This window comes from Mytilus trossulus, chromosome 5, assembly GCF_036588685.1.
Source record: "Mytilus trossulus isolate FHL-02 chromosome 5, PNRI_Mtr1.1.1.hap1, whole genome shotgun sequence".
NCBI classification, from domain to species: Eukaryota; Metazoa; Mollusca; class Bivalvia; order Mytilida; family Mytilidae; genus Mytilus; species Mytilus trossulus.
The window spans coordinates 62,243,333-62,267,204 of record NC_086377.1 but is presented as its reverse complement, the minus strand read 5'-3'; the positions used below and the strand labels follow the sequence as shown (position 1 = coordinate 62,267,204).

The 23,872-nt window shown below is 31.9% G+C and overlaps 2 protein-coding genes across 2 annotated transcripts; one reads left to right on the top strand and one right to left on the bottom strand.

Annotated features, from left to right (window-relative positions):
- The first annotated feature begins 234 nt into the window (after positions 1-234).
- Positions 235-9,983, top strand: LOC134718164 (fibrinogen-like protein 1). Its single transcript, XM_063580654.1, has 7 exons — positions 235-531; positions 2,228-2,318; positions 2,935-3,123; positions 3,749-3,870; positions 4,897-4,993; positions 6,113-6,280; positions 9,727-9,983. Exons 1-7 carry the CDS (start codon positions 337-339, stop codon positions 9,981-9,983), a joined length of 1,119 nt encoding a protein of 372 aa, XP_063436724.1. The 5' UTR covers positions 235-336.
- A 6,316-nt stretch (positions 9,984-16,299) lies between these two features.
- LOC134719020 (uncharacterized) lies at positions 16,300-21,783 on the bottom strand. The gene is made up of 4 exons (XM_063581931.1): positions 21,646-21,783; positions 19,713-19,874; positions 19,017-19,202; positions 16,300-16,828 (listed from the first exon to the last, which is right to left on the bottom strand). The coding sequence occupies exons 1-4, from the start codon at positions 21,755-21,757 to the stop codon at positions 16,539-16,541; spliced, it is 750 nt and encodes a 249-aa protein (XP_063438001.1). The 5' UTR covers positions 21,758-21,783; the 3' UTR covers positions 16,300-16,538.
- Between the last annotated feature and the right edge of the window lie 2,089 nt (positions 21,784-23,872).

Here is a 23,872-nt window from a genome sequence, read left to right as displayed (position 1 = left end):
TAATACAAAAGTATGCAGTTGCTAAAATAACATGCAGTTGTTGTACCCGATACTAATTAGCCAATCATTCTATCGATTAACTATGGACAATTTATACAACGATCCTATATAAATTAATTGTATAAGCAGAGCATCACATAATTTAATCTGATTCGAGCAAGTTCAGACTATTTATGAATACAAAATACTAAAATTCTTATTCTTCTTTTTTTTAAACACGTTATCCTGAAATGTGACTGTTCACTTCAAGAATATTGTGACGCTGACGATGAAGATTGCCAACGTTCAACTAATGAATTAAAAATTGGTCAATTAAAACATGGTAAAAGTCAACACATGAACATTCTGCGACGAATTCGAAACAAAAGTCTAATGGAATGTGCAAAAGAGTGCTTATTGACATCACAATGCAAGGCTATTAACTATAGAAAAAATTGGAAACTTTGTGACGCACTAGGTGAAAGGCCCGAAGGCGAAGCTATCCAGGACGAATCGGGATCAGTTTACAGCGATATATCGACCTGGCCGAAGGTATTGTTATTTTGCCTTATAAAAGTAAATTTTCTTACCAATTTTAGCATGAAATAATCGGGTAAACCCACATTGTTAGATTTTTTAGAGCACCTAGGGTCAATTTGCGTTCTGACAGGGTTCGTGATGATTAGTCCTATGATAGATCTAAAAGTCTTGGTTGAGTTTCGATACCTTTATACCTGACATTTCTATAATTTACGATTTTACTCCTTAGTATTTTCATGTCTTTGCACACATCAGAGTCATTATTTTCATGATTGAAACTTCGTCTGCATTTGAAAATAATATACATAAAATATAACAAAAGTCCATGCATTAAATAATCTTGCCTGATTCTACGACTCCTGAACTTTTATTTCAATACCATAACGTCTGTTTTTTGGACATGACCGGCCAAATTTGACTTAATTCCGGGCTAATAATCGTATAGGTAACATGACGAATACGGATGTGACATGTTGTGCAGGTTCTGCTTACCTTTCCGGGGCATCTGAGATCACACAAGTTTTACGTGGGGTTAGTGTTTGTGTATTGACTATCTTTAAATTGTTTTCTACATTTAAAAAAATGCCTGTACCAAGTCAGGAATATGACAGTTATTCTCCATTCATTTTTTATGCGTTTTGTTGTTTAATTTTGCCATGTGATTATGGACTTTCCGAATTGATTTTCCTCTAAGTTCAGTATTTTTGTGGTTTTACTTTTTTCTGGTTGTTTTCTAATGGTATCTACCGTTTGTTTTCGACTTACAAGTTGAAATGTCCTTTTTATATTTTTCGCCTATCTTGTAGGTAAAATAAGTTGGATCGAGACATTTTCATAACACATAGTTCAAAATACTTTATAAACGCTGCTGCATAGTTAATTTTGTTGAAATTGAAATCGATTTCAATTGTATATTAAATAATTGTTTATTTCATAATGATTTAAAACAATATCGTTGAATTGACGACATTTTTTCCCCTGGGAAATTTTTAAAAGGTTGGTAAATTCGTATTGATAAAAAAATTGATTTGATTATTCAAAATTTTGTAAAATATATAGTATGTAGGAAGACATGAAAGCGCAATGTTTCTAATCTTTCTTTCAAAACTTTTTTGGAGCGGTATCTGCTGACTGATTACTTTTTCAACTAATTTTCAAATTTTCTTTTTTAATACGGAATTGCATAGAGAGTGAGCAAGTGAAAGGGAGGAAAGAGTGACAAATATGATATGAAAAAAAATTATTACAAAACTATGTTCTTAGTTTTTATGAGTATTTTTAATATATATCCAAAAACAATGGATGTACAAATTAATGATATCTTTCAACATTATAATTCTTCATTGTAATATAAGTAAAATCAAACTTGTGACATAAATAAAGATTTCTTTTGTATTGATTTTAATTTCAATGATCAAACTAGTAAAAATGTTTTAACGTTTTTGGCATTCATTAAATAAGTCATGTGACTAAATTAGAAAAGGAGCTATGATATCCATGCCAATTAGATAATTATCCACATTTTAATTTTTATTCTTATGTGTTGTTTTTTTTTCTTCTCAATATTCTCATGTATGACCATTTCATTTCGCATTGCAAAAAACACTGCAAGAATGTCGTGGTGATCGGAGTATCATTATCTCAAGTATTCCTTATTTCGCTATTTAAATAATAATTATGTGCAGCTTATCTGATTTATGTATTGCAGGCTATTGCAGGAAAATGTGCAGCTCATAATTGTGGCAAAGGGAAGAAGTGTATTATTAAGACAAATGAAGTGACGTCGTGTGAACATGCATGTGAGTACAATTCAAATAAGCATCAAATGAGCTGTCTGACTATGCGGTATTGGCTTTCCTAATTGTTGAAGGCCGTACGATGACCTGTATGTGTAAACTTCTGTGTCATTTGGTCTCTTGTGGAGAGTTGTCTCATTGGCTATCAAACCACATCTTGTTTTTATATTCGAATAAGCTGTATTTAAAAAGTTAGTTCTAAATTAGAAAAAAAAGAAATAGAAACCCATTTATAAAAACTTGTCAGGATTGACAGTTCGAAAGAATACGTTTTGATTCATAGAATGTACCAATTAACCTTTTTTTAACGGAGTGATACTTACTACACCAAACCAGTATCTATAACAACTCAATGATAGAAATTTGGCTTTATTTTCACTTTCCATTTTCCATCGAGATAAAATAAATGAAGTTATTGTTCAAATTTGACGTTCCTGTCGGAAACATTTTATCTTTTTTTTTTATTTCGTACTTCGTTTGGCCGTTTTAGCTTTTTTAAATTTAAGCATCACTACAGAATAGACGAACCGCGCGTCTGGTGCAAATACAAAATTTCAATCACAGTTCCTATGATGCGGTTATTTTATTTGTTAATACTTACTACATCTATATATTACAGACTGTAAAGATGAACCACCTGAAACACCGTTTGCTGTTTCCACTGAAACGTTTGGGGTCTATGCTAATTTGGAAGCAGGCAACCAGTATAAATGCCTAAACAATTCCTATGAGCTGGTTGGAAAACCGTTTGTTATTTGTGACAAAAAATCTAAAAAGTGGAAGAAATTATTTTGCTGCGTGGAAAAACGTAAGTATGATGGCTCATTGAAGTATACCCCACACCACTTTTTGTACTTGGGAACGTAAGCCTGTTTTAGTTATAACAATGGCAATGGAAGTAAGTATGGATTTTGCTAATTTCTGATTAGTATTTGAATGTATACATCTTTTTTCTTAGATCTTTGGTTGGAGGCTGCTTCAATGGCATAAATACCATATTTTTTTTTATATATGATCATACCATACATGTTTTGTTGTCGTGTAAGTGTTTAATATTTGCTGTTCACAATTTAGTTTTTTGTCCGTTGTATAAAAAAATAAAACAACAAAATAAAACGATCGCAAAGGAAATTTCTAAACGAAAAGTCCCTAGGAAAATGGGGAAATAAAGTTCAAACACATCAAACAAATAAATAACAACTGTCACATTCCTCAATTGATACAGGCATGTTTATATGTAGAACTTGGTAGATTAGACTTGGTTTTAATAGCTAGCGAAACTTCGTACTTGCATGACAGGCGCATTATATTGACAACGATGCATGAACAAAGCAAACAGACATTAAAGGTCAAAATGTCGAAAATAGGGTACAACAGTCAACATTGTAAAATAGTCTTATAAAATAATATTCATCTATCTATGCATCTTACAGCATACAAACCACGTGACTGTAGCGACTTACCACGTCATTGTGATTCTGGAACTTACAAAATTTATTCTGGAAGTTCAACTGGTTTCAATATCTATTGTGACAACCGGACCTCATGGTGGAACGTATGTAATTTAAAAACAAAAAAACAATTTAGTAGTTGTAATAATACTATTCTAACCAACACAGTTTTTCGTATAGGTTCCCATATATTTAAAACCTATCCTGTTTCGGTGCTTTTATGCATTTTTCACATGACAAAATACTGTCCACATTCAATGTAATAGTCTATTAGACCTGAAGATCACAAAAAGACCCCATTGAAAATAACAAAAGATAATAATTTAATAAACAGTTGGGTGCAGACCAAGCATAACATAAGGAAATGTGCGTCAACGCCGCGTGTACTTATTTCAATTCTTAAGTATAATTCGCGTTTACTAGTAAACACACGTTTACTATGATTATGTTAACGTGGTCAAAATAGAAATGTTTAATGCTTACTCGTTGTCAGTTTAGTCAGTAGTTAACGAGTGTTTACTACAGATTTTACATCTTTACCTGTACGTGCACTATGAAAAAAAACGCGTTTACTCTACTCGTTAACATTTTGTGGAAATTATAAATCTACATTAATTTCGTGTTAGAATTATTTTTATTACTTTAAAGTTTGAATAAAACACTACTCTTTTTTAAAGTACGTTCTTTCAGATTCTCATGAGTTATGTTAATTTTTATGTTCTTTTATTTTCAATGGCTTATTTATATGATGCAAATGATTAATAAATAAAGTAGTCGCTAAAAGATGTGTTTAAAAAAAATCATTGGTTAATAAGAAACTGTAAAACTTCAAAAATAAAGTTTTATATGTTAAGAACAATATGTTTGTGGTAGATTTTAATAGGCAGTGCTTCTTGACTTGAAATAAAACTGACAAGCTAAAGTTGTTCTATATAATTTTGTTTTCAGACAATATACTCATTTCAAATTTGTATTAGTCTATGGTTCACAACATTTTATATACATAATATTATTTTATCAAAGAGACACTAGCTAACAAATTCATGTTAACCAATTTTACTCATATATGAATTAACGGTTTAAAAATTTCATGAATTTCTTGTCAATGCAGAATAATATACATATTACAGGTAATTCAGCGACGGACAGATGGATCAGTCAATTTTTACAGAAACTGGACGGAGTATGAGGAGGGTTTTGGAGATTTAAGTACTGAGTTCTGGCTAGGTAACACAACTTTATATCTATATATATTCTCATTTTAGTCACAATTTGTGGATTGATCTATTTTCGTGGGCACCAATTTTCGTAGATTGAGAAAAATTTGTATATTCGTGGATATTTCATTTCGTGATTTTGGCAAAGTCTGCGTACGTTTCTATTCAAAATTAATAATTCGTTGAACAGTTAAATTCGTGGTTCCCTTGTTACTACGAAATCAACGAAAACTAGTATCCGACGAAAACAAATGAATTCAAAATTCTTTATGAATGATTAATTTGAAAAAATGCCTTATTTCTAAAACATCTTGGTATTTTTTAATTTTTAAAAGCATATAACGTCTGGTGTCTGAAAAACATTTTTTACAGAAGAAAAGTGAAAGATACCATAGCGAATTTCAAACTTATAAGTCGAAATAAACTGACAACGCCATGACTAAAAAAGACAAAAAAGACAAACAATGATACATGGAAAACATTTTTGGGAGTTCAAAAGGTTGAAACAACATTCTTTTTAGGAAAGTTAGGCAATATTGGTTTTGAAGATATTATTGCCTGAACTTGGAAGGATGTTATAAATTCCTGGTAATTGATTGTACAAGTGGAGACTTTTTATTGAATTCAATTCAATTCAAAGTTTTATTGCCATTGAGTAAGGATAGATAATTGTGCTGATTTGCGAATATCTATTACAACATGTACAACACCACTAACAGCGACTAGCTGCACACACAACTGTTCATATTTTGCATGCTGACCTTAAAATTGTTGTTATTGCTTACTGCTTTTGCATTAACACTATATTTACTATGTAAACACAAAGTTGATGAACAGTTCCGGGTCCCAACCCCGGTAATTATCGCCCCTTGCATGAATTGTCATTGATGATTTTCTGTAACCTGTTCATAGAATGTAAAATGCACACACCATTTTTTTTTTATCAAAAGACAGATATGAATTAATTCATATTTTGCACAACTTCCATAAGCCCTTCGTTTTCAAAGCTTTCCAGTATCTTAAATGACATATGTTATCAGTCTTCAAAGAACGAATCAAACTTTCTATGACAACACCTTTTTCAACCTTTTTCATGCCATATTATTTTGCCAAGTTTTTAAAATTTTAGGGAACAGACTGATCAGCCAACTTACTTTATCCGGAAAATACCTACTTCGAGTCCGAATGAAAAATCAAAAACAAGAATGGAAGAAAGCGAATTACAATGGATTCATTATTGGTAATGCAACAACTGGTTACAAATTCCAGGTGACAAACTTCAGAGGCGGTGATGCAGGTAAATTTCAGATATATTTTAACTGAAGGAACTAAAACTGCAACCAACTTATTTTTGTGGATCTTTATAATTAAAATTTACTCCTTTCTAACCGACTAATAGGCAATTCGTTTTCGCCTATCTCTGTATATTTCCTGGTGTAAGATCAAAGTGTGACCAATTTTTCGCGACTATCTATATTCGCCTTATTTTTCTTCTGGCGAACGTCGCGAAAATAAATAGCTCGCGAATATTAGATGATTTACGGTAATAAATATATGGTGAACGTGATTAAGTGAGTTCATTGATTGAGTTATTGAGGGCTGTTATATAATGACATATAATGGATGTACTAAGGTCAGATTTAGAATTTTTATTAAATGTTTGCACTCCTTGGTAAATTTAACTATGACACAGGGTAAAATATTTTGTCCAATAACACCCATTTTTGTTTTCATATAAGACTTCAATAACCCATAAAAGGTAATTCACCAAAATTTAAGCAGATTCTAGATATCTTTTTCGGGTATAACAATAAACAAAAATCCTCATATGTACAACTTGTATTGAGATGTGAGTTGGTTTTTGTTTGCCCTGTGTTGAAGGCCTCACTGTGACTTTAAGAATGAGAACAGTAAAAATTGTGTTGTTCCTTTTCTTATTGTGTGTTTTTTTGCTGTGAATGTTCTAATTTTGTGTCATGAGTGTATAACCCATATTTTTTTGGTTTTTCTTAATTAAATATAAACTGTCCGAACAATATCAATCATAACTCTAAAATGAAAAAATAAACATTAACCCACAGATGTGTATGTCCTTTTTCCAAATTGATCAAGTTTTGACACCGCTTAGAATGAAAACTTCACAACTAACTCTACTAGTCCACTTCTACTGTTACAGATGCAACAATCAAATAGAACCATGTCATAAATATGACCGTAACGATATATATGTGGTAGTATATTAGTAGCGATATGTTTTGGGAAGTTCAGTTTTGGAATGCCCTTCAACTTTGTACTTGTTTGGCTTCATAAGTATTTTAATATGAGTGTCACTGATGAGTGTTATGTAGACGAAACTCACGTCTGGCGTATTAAGACAATAACAATCAAAACCAAGGAGTAAACAAAGACTCACAAAACCAAAGGACATTTACATCAACAGTTATAAATAATAATTAAGAAACAACACGAACTCCACTAAAAACCGGGAGTTAAATCAGGTGCTCCGGAAGGGTAAGTATTTCCTGCACCGTATACGGCACCTAATTATAATCCTTGTACCTTTGATAACTATTTAGGTCTTCAAATACTTCTGATCTGTAAATGTACCAGTTTATTTCCTTAATTGAGATATGTTTGGAAACATACTAAAGTAGATAGCAGGAGATGCTTATTCCGTCCGACATGAGCGTTCAATTGTCGATTTCCTAATCATGTCCTCTTTTCTTCCAATGTAACCTGATTTATCACCGGACTTGTACCTACTAGAAAACACGACAGGTAACAAATGTGTAGCAGGATCCATTCACCCTTCAAATGCACCGTTCATGTTTGTGTTTCGTGTTGTTCAGTCTATAGTTTGCATGTATTGTTTTGTAAACTGTTGGTTGTCTTTTCGTCGTATTGTGTTTTTTTATAGCATTGTTAGTTTATTTTTGACATATGAGTATGAATAGCCCTTTGGTATCTTTTGCTTCCCTTTTGCATCAACCTGCATATATGTGCATCTCCCGCTATATATGCATAACCCACCATCGCTTCCGCACTTGGTCAGCAAGTTACTATTTTTGTAGGACACCAAGTTGAAGTACAGGGGGAAAGGTCATTGTTTTTAAATATGAGTGCGCGAAAACAATTATACAATGTATAAATTGAGTAAACCATGGCAAAAATTACCAGATTCTTTCTTAATACAGTAACGAATAAAACGAATGATACTCATATTAAACATTTTAAAGAATATTTAATCCTAAAAACAACCATAATAAATCTATTTATATCATATATAAAATAAGACTTTAAATGACATTTCACCCAATTTCACCATTTTCCCAACAAAATTTTGGGTTTAAAGCAAAATATTTGTTTTCCTTTATCGGTGACCTATGTGTTTTATTTGCTCATTCTTTGAAGCAATATTTTAGCCTTTTTATATTACAGTTTTGGACCAAGTGTCATAGAACGTTTTTGAAATATTCTGATAAAAATATCTGAATACCTCTATTTTCCCTATCCTTTCATTAAAAAACGGTCCCTTTCACATATCTCTTTAAAAGTAGTTTTTTTGGCTTAAATGGTCCGGGACCCCCTATTTTTTTCAACCAATTTGATTTACTCTCTATAAAGATTAAAATAACAAAAAATACGACATTTCTGACAGAAACTTCGAATAGGCCCGAGCCACCTTAACAGGATATTCTACTTACAGTACCCTTGGTAGACTTCGAAATGAGAAGATGTGGTATGAGAACCAACGAGACAACTCGCCATCCAAGTCACGTTTTGTAAAAGAATACAATTATAGGTCAACGTACAATCTTCAACACGGAGCCTTAGCTCACACCGAACAGCAATCTATGAAGGACCCCTAAAGTTACTAATGTAAAGCCATTCAACACGGGGAAAATGGTTAATCTTTATAATAAAAAAAAAAAGAGAAACGAGAAACACTTATGAACAACATCAACAAACGACAATTACTGAGCATCAGGTTCCTGCTAATAGATTGTTCGTAAATAATGGAATTAATTGCATGCTCATACATGTATTAATGATTTCGAATCTGTTCCAAGTTTTGATTATTCTACCCTATATACCACACCTCATTATTTCATTATGAAAAATATTCCCATAAATAATTTTAAAAGTCAGATTACAAATATATGTGATCAAACTCTTTTATGTCATTTTTAGTAACAACGAACAAAAGCAGTACATGTATATCAATTGAAGTTCCATTACTATAAGTAACTTAACATTAACAAAATCAGAAAATGTATGTAGGCATTCAAAAAAATAATGGAACAACTGAAAATAATGGCAAAATAAAAAGACAAACTATACCAAGAAAACGCTTCGTGATGATCATCACCAAAATATAATAAAATTATGTATTGACAATAACTCCGGAAACACAAGCTGTATACTAGAATTTAAACATACAAGCAAGCTGAAGCTTATCTTCGGATGTGGATTTTTCTCGCGACGTTTTCACATAATCCGTTTCCATTCTATATTCTTCTATTAAATTGTTTGTAATTAATTGAATATTTTAGAATTGTTTAGCAGTTTTGATTATGTGCATTATCTTGACTGAAATATATACTAACAGTTCTTGGTTAGTGCAATGCCTATTGATGATACCCTATCATAACCATTAAAAGTTATATTATGACTTGACCTCTGACATTATTTATACGATTTCAAAACTGCAAAATCTATATAACAATATGTTTATTGTTCCAGGAGACAGTATTTCCAATGGTACGCCAAATTACATCAATAATGGAATGAAATTTACTACTTACGACAGAGATAACGATAAAAATTATACAGCTAACTGCGCAGAGAAATACAAAGGAGCTTGGTGGTTCAATGCCTGTTATATGTCACATCTAAACGGAGAGTACGGTAAAACCTTAAAATTTCCATTTGGAATACAGTGGAAAACATTTCGCGGAACCCTAAGTTCCAGTATCATGGAAATCAGGAGGACAGATTGAACTAGACAGAATTTAGAGATAACTGTATTATATTTTAAGCTTGGTCTTCGTAAAACGTAGATTTTCCTTTCGCAAAATAAGTTTACCAAGGTAAAAGGATACTTACGACAGTAAACTCAAGTTTTACGAAGGCCCAGCTTAAAATACAATAGACCCCAAAAAAATTGATGCTCAAAATGTGGCTTTTTTTGTGAGAAATTACATACCTAAAAATATCAGGATTAAAAATGATGCCTTTATTTGTTACGGACTGATTTTTACCCCTTCAAAATATTTGTCAACGTCCAATGAAAATTATCGTTATAAACGAATTACATTTGAATACACAAATATATATGTTCTATAGTATTTTTGATTAATAAGTGCCTGAGTGTATACCGGTGAGCAGTATGTCTATATTTTAAATAATTTACAGTACTTTTACCGTAATTTTTGTTTTCATTATATATAATTGTTTATTCAAGACTATAGTAGTCTATTGCTAGTGTAAGATTTATTTGCTAACCACGTCGGAGTACCTGCGATCATCTCCAGTTTTCTTATTTGTGCTGTTAAATATTCAATATTGTGATTTGTGTATTCTTGTTTATCTATCTGTTTGTCTTTTTCTTTTTAAATCCATGGCTGTCAGTTCGCTTTAAACTCATTAGCTTGAATATCCATTTGATACCACTTGCCTCTATCTTTCAGGAATGCCACAAGAACTAATTGTAATGATAGTTAGAAAGATAATCTTCAGTACCATTTTATTCTTTCTTTAACTAATGGTTTAAATCCTTAAATATTTTTTTTATTAACACTGCATTTATTAGCTTCTTGTCTAAACCCTCCTTTTTTTAACTTATTGTAATTTTATCATGAGTAGTTGGACGGGTTATGGCTATCGTTCAAGAAAACCACATTTCAATTTGTCCGTAATCCTATTTCGGTACTTTTTATAACATAAATTTCTGTTTGAAGAAAGTGTTGAAATATTATCATGGCTATGTCTTTCCATAACGAATTATTCTTCATGTGTTTGCATCTACAGCAATAGCCTAGTAATATAGTGTTTTCCATGTCAGTCTACCTGTCATCTTTATTTCCTACTGAGCTTAAAATGTTTAACTTGATAATAAATTTTAGTCTGCCTCCCCTTCTTTCTCTTTTATACAATCTAGACTTGGGCGAGACAAATAATGATTTGAATAACATTAGTTTTTATTATTTGCGATACGCAGGGAAGTAGCAGTCATGTCCAGTGTTAAAGTATCAATTCTAAATGTAAAAGAAGTTTGTAAAAATGTAAACCTATCCCAAAAAAGTAATTATTCTGTCTAGCGAAATATTTTTAAACTTATGTGTATATAGTCAGTCGATTATATTTGTGTGTGTGTCACTTTTATTGTAAACGTTATTCTTATATTTGATTTTAAATTAGATTCATTTCTTTTCTATATTATTTCGTTTACAATGTGCTTTCCAAATTCAATTATACCACAAACAATTAAATTATTACTTCGAGGATTACGTATTGTGTTTTCTTCTCTTCGAACATGTATTTTTATATTACGTTTACAATTAAACATTTATATCTAAAAAATCACGGCATTTTATTTCTGTTTTGAAATGAATACTTAAAGGACGCTGGTTTTCCCGTTTGAATGGTTTTTCACTATTATATTTGGGGCTCTTTATAGCTTGTTGTTCAGTTTGAGCCAAGGCCGTACCTTGACCTATAAGCGTTTACTTTTATAAATCATTACTTGGATGGAGAATTTTCTGATTGGCACTCATACCACATCTTCCTATATCTATTAAAAGTCTGTACCAAGTCTGGAATATGACATTCGTCACAACTCGGCATATTCCGTACCTTTATCTAACGGATAGATTGAGAGTAGCGGAGTCACCCGAGGTTTGCCGATTGAGGTCTTAGTCATTCGTCACAACTCGGCATATTCCGTACCTTTATCTAACAGATAGATTGAGAGTAGCGGAGTCACCCGAGAATATCAGATTGGTCATCATTTTCTTCATGTTTTCAGGAGAGGCTCATTCTCCTTGACGATAACATCTCTTAAATGTAGGGTATCACCAGCCCAGTAGCCAGTACTTCGGTACTGGCATGAAAATACGGATTTTTTGTGTTATTAAAAATTTGCTGTTACAAAATATTAGAAATTACTATAAATTAAGGAATGTATCTCCCCCATGCAAAGCTCTGATTCCTTACACGGATTTGGCTATACTTTTTGGACCTTTTGGATTATAGCTCTTCATCTTTTATATAAGCTTTGAATTTCAAATATTTTGGCCACGAGCATCACTGAAGAGACATGTATTGTCGAAATGCGCATCTGGTGCAAGAAAATTGGTACCGTTAATTTTATTGAGATAACATTCTACACAATTGAAATTTAACTTTGTATAATTTAAGAATAAAATACCTGTTTTACAGAGAATATGTACTATCAATTCGTTTGATGTGTTTGAGCTTTTGATTTTGTCATTTGATTAGGAACTTTCTGTTTTAAGCTCTCTTCGGTTTGCGATATCTTTTGGTGATTTTACTTTTTATTAGATTGTTAAGACAACTATTAATGTTTAAAGTATATTGCAATAATATTTTTTTAGTAAATAACAAGTTTCCATACAATATTCATTTACCCTATATAAATCAATTTCCACTATATATATCCAATGTGTATGTTACGTTTCAAACCGTGTTTATTGGGGTTTGTTTTGGGTTTTTTTTGTAAACGCAAACTACCTTATTGTACTTGATGCTATGCGATATATTAAGTGCATTAAGGTTTAACCATAAAAATAGAGTTTAAAAAAAGAATGATTCTATGTATGGCTTAGTTATGATTGATTGATTTTTTGTGTTTTAACGCCACTTTTAAGTGGCGGCCAGAGTTTCCGTAGAAAACCACCAACCTTCGGGCTAAGTTATAAAATAGAAGTTACACATCAATTAAGGTTCGGATTAGATACCATCTTGCCGTGAGTTGAGATAACACTAACAATCGCAGTGTTGATAGACTATTATAGCAAATTCTCCTGCAGTCCGAGCTTCCATCTGCATACAACTCTACATTAATATTGACTAATATTGAGTAAAATGAAATATCCGGAACGCAAACTAGCACTGTACCGAGATTGTAGTAATTGATCACTACAGATAATCATGATAATGTAGACAACTCGATTAGCTAACCCTTTTTCAGTGAATTATAAGGATTACAGGTGTTGGATTTGATTACAAAAATATCAATCATTCATAAACAAAAAGTGTACAAATATACATACATAAAGATATCTTTTGAAAAAAGGAATTCGTACAATATACCAGAAAAGAACGGATATAGGGAAAACCGTTAAATAACAAAATAAGTTGTAAAAGTGACGAAACTGCGTAGATCATCGATAATATGATGAATAAAGTGTTTTTTGTGCAGAAAATGTGTTTCAAGTGCAACGGAAATTTGATTGTATCTAAAAAAAAAAGCACTGTTGCTTGAAATTAGATCTAAATGTCTAGTATTCCCAGATGAAACTATTTGACTAGTATGACATGATTTATTATCAAACCGTTTTGTGTTTTCATAGATTTTGATGATTCTGGTTTCATATTTCCTGTAAATAATTTACTTGGTAAAATGTAAGTAATTAGAATGAACCAATTAGTTTGAATCAATTAATAGAAAATCAATTGAAGTAAAGTTTTATGTTATTCTTTTTTTGTTTGTTCTGGAAAATTTTGTATCAATTTACAAATTAATAAATGAAAAATCAATTAAGGTATAGTTCTATTTTTTTTATTTATTATTACCCACGTCATCAGAAATTCCACAGCGCTTTTAATAAGGCGATAAAAAGGGTGGCAAACCTTTTTCGGGAGGTCGGGATCTGGTGTTTTTTCTAAATTCGGGACCTCGGGATTTCATGTTATTAAGCCCGGGATCTCGGGATCATGACCCATCCGACCCCCCTCATAAAAGAGATGCGAAATATAACAGAGGGACATCTAAAGTCGAAAATATACTGACATCATCATAACTATATATATACAATAGCATGTATAAAACAATATATAATGGGTTACAATTGACCGGTTTACAATTGTGTCGAGTGTGATTAGATACCAACACAAAGATTTCAGTATAAGTCCAGAAAACTGTCAGGGTATATACGACGTTGTTATCCCCAATTGGAACCTCAAAATCGTCAACATAACATATGTTAATACATTTGTATGTGACGTATTCAAAAGATATACAGAACGTTAAAGAATGTCAGAGGAAAGACAATGACATGCATCCATCAATAATACATTTTTAATAATAAAAAAAAAAAATCACGTAGTTTTCACTTAAAATACTTAAATTTAATGATTTAAAGTGTTTTATAATGAATATTTTTCATAGCAAATAACAAAATTTTCACGTATGCGGAACATAACAGGTTGTGGTTTTCGTTATATGTTTTGTAAAAAACAAAGCCATACACAATTACAAACAGAAAACATGAAATCAAAAGTCTTTATTGAAAACATTTTCTTAACGTTAAAAAATCACCTTCGGCTCAGGGAATATAAACTGTAAGCGGGAATAAAATTAACGAAGGGATGATATCAACTTCAACATTTCGAATTCTTGGTTTAATGGCTTCCTTGTAAGCAGCCACCCTCTATCAAGAAAATCATGATAGGAAATACAAGCAAGGAAATATCGTATCAATTGGGAGATATATACTCCGTATGCAGGTGCTGCTGGAATGTTGCTACTTAGAAATGGAAAGTTCATAATGGAAAGCTGAAACTCTTTTGTCGTAAATTTTTGTTTTCAACCGAACCCCTTTGTCAATTTATAGATGTAAATATAAAAAAGAAGATGTGGTGTGATTGTCAATGAGACAACCGTCCACAGGAGACCAAAATAACACAGAAATTAACAACTATAGGTTACCGTACGGCCTTCAACAATGAGCAAAGCCCATACCGCAAAGTCACCTTTAAAAGGCTCCGAAATGAAAGTCAAGATATGAGACTGACTTAATTGTATCTGTAGTATCCTTTATCTCTAATTCGATGGGATAGATGCGTTCCACATACTCATCAAATTTTGAATTATTTAATGAGAGAACATCATCTATATAGCGGAAAGTACAGTTAAAGAATATTGCTAACTTCTTTTCTTTTTACTAAGAAGTTCCTGTATGAAGTCAGCCTCATAATAATAAAAACAAGTCGGCAAGAGGAGGGACACAATTGGTTCTCATTGTAATGCTTACAGTCGGTTGAAAAACACGTCCTCTGAACGTAACAAATATGTTGTCAATCCAGAAAGCAAGCACCTTGATAATATTAGTTTCACAGAACTTTTTGTTTGAATCAGAGTGATCATTTACAAAGTAGGATGTATCCCTCCCTAAGACATGATACCTGTATCTACATGTACGTTGACCATTCTTTTTTAAGAAACAAAGCAATGCCAACTCTTTCAATTTGTCTTTTAGTTTGGAATGTGGAATACTTGTGTAAAGTGTAGAAAAGTAATATGTTCAAGTACTATTGCAAGATAAAAGAGAGTTAGATTGTATGTACTCTAAAAGATCTTTGGAAGGTTTTAAGTGACACATGATAATACACCCATTTAAAGCAGTCAATTCACTGTGAATCGCGAAAACACCTTTGTGAAAAGACTTGTTAGTTCGGATCATAATATGCAAGTGATAAAAAAATTAAATATATGTAATGCTGCATCGGTCCTTCAAAATGCATTACCAAAAGTGCAACTAAATAAAGACCTAGAATGCAAATTGATCGCCGTTACTGTGAAGAATGTGGGACAATTCGTGTTATATGCACTTTAAGTCCATGTTTTCTGTAAAATTTGTAAAATTAGTGCATTTCGAATATTGTTGTAAATGGTATTGCACTATGCTGTCTGCTTGGCTTGTGGGGTGAAAATAGAAGCAATAAAGAGCATCAATGCATGACACATGATCACTTCGCGTACATGATACCACATAATGCGAAAGAACTGAGTTATTATTGCTGTAGGCCTCGTAATCCAATCAGAAACTATACTTTTTTTCATCGAACTCTTTCTTTATTACTATTTAAGGAGCGTCATTTCGTTTCTATTAAGATTCATCTCAACCTGGACCTCACAAAAACAAGTTCGGAGACATCCTTTTTTCTTTTTATTTTCTTAAAGCATATAATAAAACCTGTCTTCTCATATTTTATTTTAAAGTTATATGTTATAGATTTCATTTTATTCACACAAAAAAATGTGTTTTCATGAACAAACTATGCCAATTTACGTAGTTTTGCACGAATGGTAGCTTGAAAAATAGCCCTGTGACCCACATTTATTATCATATTTTTCAGGGGGAAAAAGCATTTTAAGTACTTATTTTTGTCAAAGTATAAGAACATTTTATCTAAGGAAATACGTACCTATTTTGGGGGGATAAATAATCTATAAAACCCTAATAGCAAAGACTCGAATACGCATATTGAAAGAACAAAAAAATAGGTAAATCTCAAAGGCAAACAAAAAGTTAATGTTCCAGCTTTGTGCACGTATATTTGACCTCCAGATACTTGACTACTCCAGGACAGGGATCACCAAATTGGTGATTATTTGCAGTCAGTTCACATAGACTTTTCCCATTGCACTGACTTTTTACCTTACCATCTGACGCAGGTGACCTACAGTTGCTGGTTTTTACCAAAGTTGGACAAATACTTGTATCTGTTTGACGTCCATATATAGCTTCCGCTATACTTATTTGCGAATTGCATGAGATAAAGGCCGAATTTCTTTCGCATATAATTATTTTGTTGACAGCTGTAACAAACACAAAAAAAACAATATATAGAATAGCTAGAGTTAATAATCAAAAGAGCACAAACAAATACATAACATTAAATATATACTATAATTAAGTAACATTGAGTACTCTCAGATACCAGTATGTACTTAGTGTATCATTGTTGTTGAGATGAACAAGAATCCGGCCACGTGCATTCTGTGTTTTTTTTATATGTATTTTTATTAGTATCCATCTGATGAGTTAGGCCTTTTTCAACTGATTCCTATAGTTCATTCTAATGTTGTACTGTTATCCTAATGTCCTGCTAACATGTATAGCCGCGCCACATTCTGTATGTATGTGCCTGTCCGAAACAGGAACCTGTATATTTCGGTGGTTTTCGTTTGTTGCTCTGTTACATATTTGTTTTCGTTCATTGTTTGTGTTACATTAATTAGGCCGTTAGTTTTCTCGTTTGAATTGTTTCATGTGTTTTACATTTGTGGTTCCAGGGACTGTTATAGGTTACTATGCGATATAAACTTTGCTCATTGTTAAAGGCCGACAGTGACCTATAGCTGATAATTTCTGTGTCATTTTGTCTCTTGTAAAAAGTTGTCTAATTGGCTATCAATATTGAAATGTTCATTCAACTTTACTGTATAAATAACGTTTCTGAATATTTATATAGAAATATATCTGAAAAAGGTAAAATATCAAAATTACAGGACTTAAAGGGAAATTTGAAACGGAAAGTCCTTTATAAAATGGCAAAATCGAAGGCTCAAGCGCATCTTATGAACCGAAAACAACTATCATATTCCTCACTTGTTACAAGCATTTTCTTGTGTAGAAAATTGTGGATTAAACCTGGTAGTATAGCTGGGTAACACTCTCACTTGTAGGACATTCGCATAAAAACTCCACTTTATTAACAACAATTGTCAGCAAAACAATCAGCCACAATAGTTAAAAGACATGCTGTTCTCCCAATGATGTGTGATATTGTATTGAATCACAGATTGATAGAAAATTCTATCTATTTTAGGTATTAGTTGTTATCTTATGGTTAACATGTCGACATTTACTATCATATTATTTATTCATGTATTTCTCTGTCCTGAGTGTTCTTGCATTCATGTGTATTACTAGTATATTCCTTTCATGTAATGTTGTCATTTTATCGTTATATTTAACATTTCCATAAAGCGCGATGTTTGGTTAGCCACAAAACCAGGTTCAACCCACCATTGTTTTCTTTAAATTTCCAGTATCATTAGTTATCAAAGGTACCAGTTTGTTAACCGGATTTGCTTTCGCTCAATTGATTTATTGCCTTTGAACATCGGTATACTACTGTTGCCTTTGTCTATCAGCAGCAGCCTATTTGGATTCAGAAAAAATGGAAGATCTTCTAAAAGTTTTGTGTTCAAAAGTCTTGCATAAATACAAACTTTCATAAGAACAAGAAGAAAATATATGCCTGCTTTGTATTTGAAATGTTTGGCGAAAATTTCTTATTCAAGTTGTATAATGCAAGAATAGCGGAAAACAATGCATTATTAAAGGACAGTATGAAGAAGCAAAATCTAATTCTTTTACAATTAAAAAAAAAAGATTAATTAACTTTTGCAAGATATATTTTTGTTCAAAGATTGACTTATTGGAATACTTGTCAAACCCAATACCAATGTATATCATAATTCTAAAGGACTTGTAAATAAAGCAAAGAAATTTTTTTTTTGGAAGAAAAGAAGAGAGATCTCGACATTCTGAACACCTCTACCCCTGTCTGATTTCACATCTATAACCTTTTACAAGTGAATAGATAATACTTGCATTTGACCCCGTATGTGCTATGTTTAGCGTTGGCAGACATATTGGTTACAGGCTTGACAACCGGACTAATTTTGTTTAAAGAAAATGCTCTAGGGTCAAATTTAGAAATGAATAGTACCGTTGCAACATCAATTTGTGGAGTATTTGTTAGAGGAGCCAAAATCCCAGACCTTATCAAAAGAGAAGCGGAGGATAGTAAAGGGAGATTCAAACTCATACGCCGAAAATAAACTGACAACGTAATGGCTAGAAATGAAAAGGAAAAACAAAACAATTTTGTGATTTCAACAAACTCTAAATTTCAGTGAATAGAACAACATTTGATTATATCTCCATGAAAGTATGCTTCAATATTTGTGACATTATTATATAATAGCTTCAAACCTTTTTCCTGTGCTTTGAGATGTTTTTCTATTCTATCAGTCAATTTTTCTAGCCCTGCTTTAGTTGCTAATAATTTCTCCGTGTAATTAATTGTAACTTCTATTGCTTTCTTTTCTTCTTTACTATCTAGTTTCAATCGATCAAGTTTTTCTTCTAAAGTTGATAGTTTCTTTTCCCCTTCAAGGCCTAGACAGACAACAATAAACTACCCGTTATACGTTAACAAAAATGATTTAAAAAATTAAAACTTTCTTTTAGTTTAATGGGTTTTTTTTCTTTTAATATCTCCGATGCATCATTCTGTTATACCACTTACTCAAGGTCATTTGTTTGGCAAAACTTTTACAATCTTTTATGAATGTTTGGAACATCCTTAGTATACTGTGATATTAAGCATGCAATTCCGTTTATATAATAGAAAAATTCAATGATTAGGTGTACAAAAACACATGGGCTGAAAAATGTCAGTAATGATTTCTTCTGTTAAACCCATTTTTTAATATTCTTATCACAGTTTACCTAAATATATTACAATATTCACAATTGGATGTAAAGCCAAAAAATATTTAAACTTTGATTATTTTTTATTTCAGAAGAAAATAAGAAAGCTAGACTCTAGTCTATCCAAACTTTTCTAAGTCGCTTGATTTCAAGTTTTCACAAACAATGAGTTATATATCTAATATAACTTCAAACCTTTTTCATGTGTTTTGAGTAGTTGATTTTCTATTTCAGTCAATTTCTCTATCTCTGCTTTTCTTAATAATAACTGATCCATGTCTTCAATTTCATTTGACACAGCGTTCTGTTCTTGTTGTACTTTACCAAGTTCCTCTTTTAAATCTAATAGTTTTCGACCTGCGGTGTTAAAAAAAGTAGATAAGATAACAGTGTGAAGAAAATGAACAAAACAATTTGCTACTTTGTCTGTAATTTTGAGAACGAAAACAACAACTTTACGTTGAGTTCTTTTGGACAGCCAGGAGTAAACCGTAATACAAAAAAGTATCAATAAATTACCGAACTCCAAGGTAAATTCAAAAGAAGGATTCAACAAAAACTGACGAAATTAAACATTATCAACCAATGAAACAAGTGCAAATCAAGTAGTGGGATAACCTGGTTTTAAAACAAGCCAAATTTATCTCTTGTATGACACATGTTTACAGTTTCGTTATATTGGCAAAATTAGGTCAGCTATTCCACATTCATAAATCGATAGAGAAAAAACAAATCCGGGTTACCAACTTAAACTGAGGGAAACGCATCAAATATAAGAGAACTACCACACAACTACCACACAACAGAAACAAAACATTAAAATGTAACACACACAGAAACGAACTTTTGTACAGGGCAGTTTAAGAAAAAAAATTGTTATTTGAACCTGGTTTTGTGGCATTCCAAACCTCCCGCTTTAATGACAATGCTAATGATAACATTAAAATGACATCATTACATGACAGGACTACAATAAAAATAAATGGGAGAAAAATAGTTTTCAAAGGTACCAGAAATATAATTTTATACGCCAGACGCGCGTTTCGTCTACATAAGACTCAAAATATAGGACAGAGACACACACGAATAAAAGCCAACAAAAGGCTTCACATCCAAAAAGAAATAACCCTGTAAAAGCCTCAAGAGTCCGAATCAAACTACATTATGCCTGCACGCAGGAACGCTCAAGGTCAAATACCAGATTGATGAATGCATAAAATGTATACATAAACATTCGACCAAATAAAGAATAATAGCACGAGGACAAAGGCAAACAGTAAAGTAAATAAAAAGAGATAGTATTGACATGTCAGAGTTAATGATAAATTAAGCTGAATTCGTACATTAGATTAGGGTTACCCGAGCATGAACTGTAGGTCAAAATTCTTCTAATGGTTTCAACAATGTAATCTTATATACAAGGATGGATTATTTAATATCATTAGACTTTAAGAAACAACGGGCATACGTGCATCTAGATAGATGACAAACTATTATGATGTTTTGAAGATGAAGTGTTCACACCAAGAAGACAATATTCCAGCGATATATACAAATAATTTAAAGACATCAGTGGGGTCAACAAACAGTTACATATATGCCCAACCCATATACGTTATAGCAAAAAAAAAAAAAAATGTCAGACTAATTGAGTTAGTATGATCCCCTTTACACATAACGTTATAAATATAGAAGAATATAGAAAAAAGTACAGCCACCAAAATACTGAACTCCGAGGTAAATAAAATCGGAAAATCCCTAATCACATGGCAAAATCAAATGACAGAACACATCAAAAACGAATGGACAACTGTCGTATTCCTGTCTTGGTACAAGCATAATCAAATTTAGAAAATGGTGAATTGAACCTGGTTTATATCGCTGCATCTCTCACTTTGTACAATAGTATCCTCAAATTCCGTTCTATTTACAACAATGCGTGAACTAAACAGACATAATAAATAAAATAGTTAAAATATGGGTACATCACTCATCACCGTGTTACAATTTTACAAAAAAAAAAAAAAGCATAATAAAAAGACGATATTACCTTATCTCAAACGACTTTTGTAAAAAAAAAAATGATTTCAGCGGTATTTGTTCTTTGAACTGTTAAGCTTCTAATTACCTAGAAGAACAAGCCTGGAGGAAATTTCACCATGTCTGCTTTCATTTTCGTACACGTACATAGCCATCAGCACTACAATAATAGCATTGAAAAATACTGATAAGTAACCCATGAATTTTAGCGGTTTCTTCAATTAGTCCACACGTTGTTATGGAAAACGTTTAGGAACAACAAAGAACAAAGCGGAATAATTCATATGAAATTCACTACTAGTCAGGTATGACGGTGAATATCTCTGATGTATTTAAATCTTATGCGTGTAGAAGATAATTAAAAGTTCAACTGTTTAAATACTGTTATTAACCATATATACACTTTGTATGAATGAATGAATGAATTCTTTATTGCAAAAAGCACACATTATATGCTATAGCAACGAAAACATATTTACAACATGACTGATACACAGCAGAGTCAATTATACATATAAACTAGAGGCTCTAAAGAGCCTGTGTCGCTCACCTGTATTTACTGATGCTTTGGAAATCATGTAAAATAAGGTTCAAATCATAATTTATAGTATAAGAAATCATTAGATACTATAATAATATCTAAGATAATAGCTGCAAAATTTCCATAAAATTACTAATTCAGGGGCGGCAACCTAACAACTGGTTGTCGGATTTGTCTGAAAATTTCAGGGCAGATATATCTAAATCTGATGAACATTTTTGCCACCAGTCAGATTTGCTGCTTCAGTTTCAGAGATAGAAACCAAAAACTGCATTTTACCTTATGTACTATTTTTAGCCATGTCTGGCATCTTGGTTCGCGGGCAGGGTCATCGGACACATTTTTAAAACTAGATCCTCTTATGATGTTTGTGGACAAGTTTGGTTACATTTTGTCTTGTTAGTTTCAGAGGAGAAGATTTTTGTAAAATATTACAAAAAGTTAGGAAAAATTGGTAAAATAGACTATAAAGGGCAATTACTCCTGAAGGGGTCAACTGACCATTTTGGTCATTTAACTTATTTGTAGATATTACTTTGCTGAACATTATTGCTGCCTACAGTTTATTTCTATCTATAATAATATTCAAGATAATAACCAAAAACGGCAATATTTCCATAAATTACCAAATAAGGGGTAGCAACCCAACAACCGGTTGTCAGATTCATCTGAAAATTTCAGGGCAGATAGATCTTCACTTAATAAACAATTTAACCCCATTTCAAATTTGCTCTAAATGCTTTGGTTTCAGAGTTATAAGCCAAAATCTATATTTTACCCCTTTATTCTATTTTTAGCCATTGCAGTCATCTTGGTTGGCTGGCCGGGTCAACGGACACATTTTTAAACTACATGCCCTAATGATAGATTGTGGACAAGTTTGGTTAAATTTGCCTCAGGCGTTTCAGAGAAGATTTTTGTAAAAGTTTTCAAAAATTTACAAAGAATTGTTAAAAATTAACTATAAAGGACAATAACTCCTTAAGGGGTCGATTGACCATGTTGATCATGTTGACTTATTTGTAGATCTTACTTTGGGTGCAATCAACAGTTTTTTCTATGACGTCATATTGTGAGGGACCATGCACAAGTGATCCTTAGTGGTGGACTGATTAATAAAGTTACTTGTATAAAACTAGGTATCACTGGAATCTAGTTTATAATAAAATAAAAATATTGTGTACTTTTTATATATTAAAAAAGTCCCATACAATGAACATGAGGGGAAAAAGGCCTAATTTGAACATAAAAAAATGAAACCAGGTCATGTGCACACCCATGAAGACATGATCCATGCACATTTTACATAATCAAAACTGTATGAAATTTAAAGGTTTTTACCTGGCCTTTTAAAAAAATCTTGTTTCAGGGTACGGTTACCTGCTCCGAAAAGAGCTACAGTGGCTGTGAATAAGTTTTCAATTTTCACTGCCACAAAAACAGGCTGTTTACAGTGTTGTCACCCCTCAAAACATGTATATTTAATATAATTTTTAAAATTATTTCAATCATTAAACCTGTTTTAATCGAAAGCTAATTAACTAATTTTTACAATCAAATACAAAAAACATGATACTTTTTCACCAATAAAGTAAATGAACAGGGGTTTCCCTCCATGGTTATTTTTAGTCGGGGAATAACCCCTAGTTTGTTTATACGAAACTGTTTATATCACCCTTTGATGAACAGTATTGCTGTTCACAGTTTACCTCTATCTTCAATGATATTCAAGATAATAACCAAAAACGGCAAAATTTCCATAAAACTGCCAATT

Excerpts from the sequence above, each read along its gene's own strand:
- LOC134718164 (XM_063580654.1), top strand. The coding sequence starts at position 337 with ATGAACATTCTGCGACGAATTCGAAACAAAAGTCTAATGGAATGTGCA. Across the intron at positions 532-2,227 it reads ATATATCGACCTGGCCGAAG|GCTATTGCAGGAAAATGTGC; the intron begins GTATTGTTATTT and ends TATGTATTGCAG. Across the intron at positions 3,124-3,748 it reads ATTTTGCTGCGTGGAAAAAC|CATACAAACCACGTGACTGT; the intron begins GTAAGTATGATG and ends TGCATCTTACAG.
- LOC134719020 (XM_063581931.1), bottom strand. The coding sequence starts at position 21,757 with ATGGGTTACTTATCAGTATTTTTCAATGCTATTATTGTAGTGCTGATG. Across the intron at positions 19,203-19,712 it reads ACTCAAAACACATGAAAAAG|GCCTTGAAGGGGAAAAGAAA; the intron begins GTTTGAAGTTAT and ends TTGTCTGTCTAG. Across the intron at positions 16,829-19,016 it reads TCTCAAAGCACAGGAAAAAG|CTGTCAACAAAATAATTATA; the intron begins GTTTGAAGCTAT and ends TGTTTGTTACAG.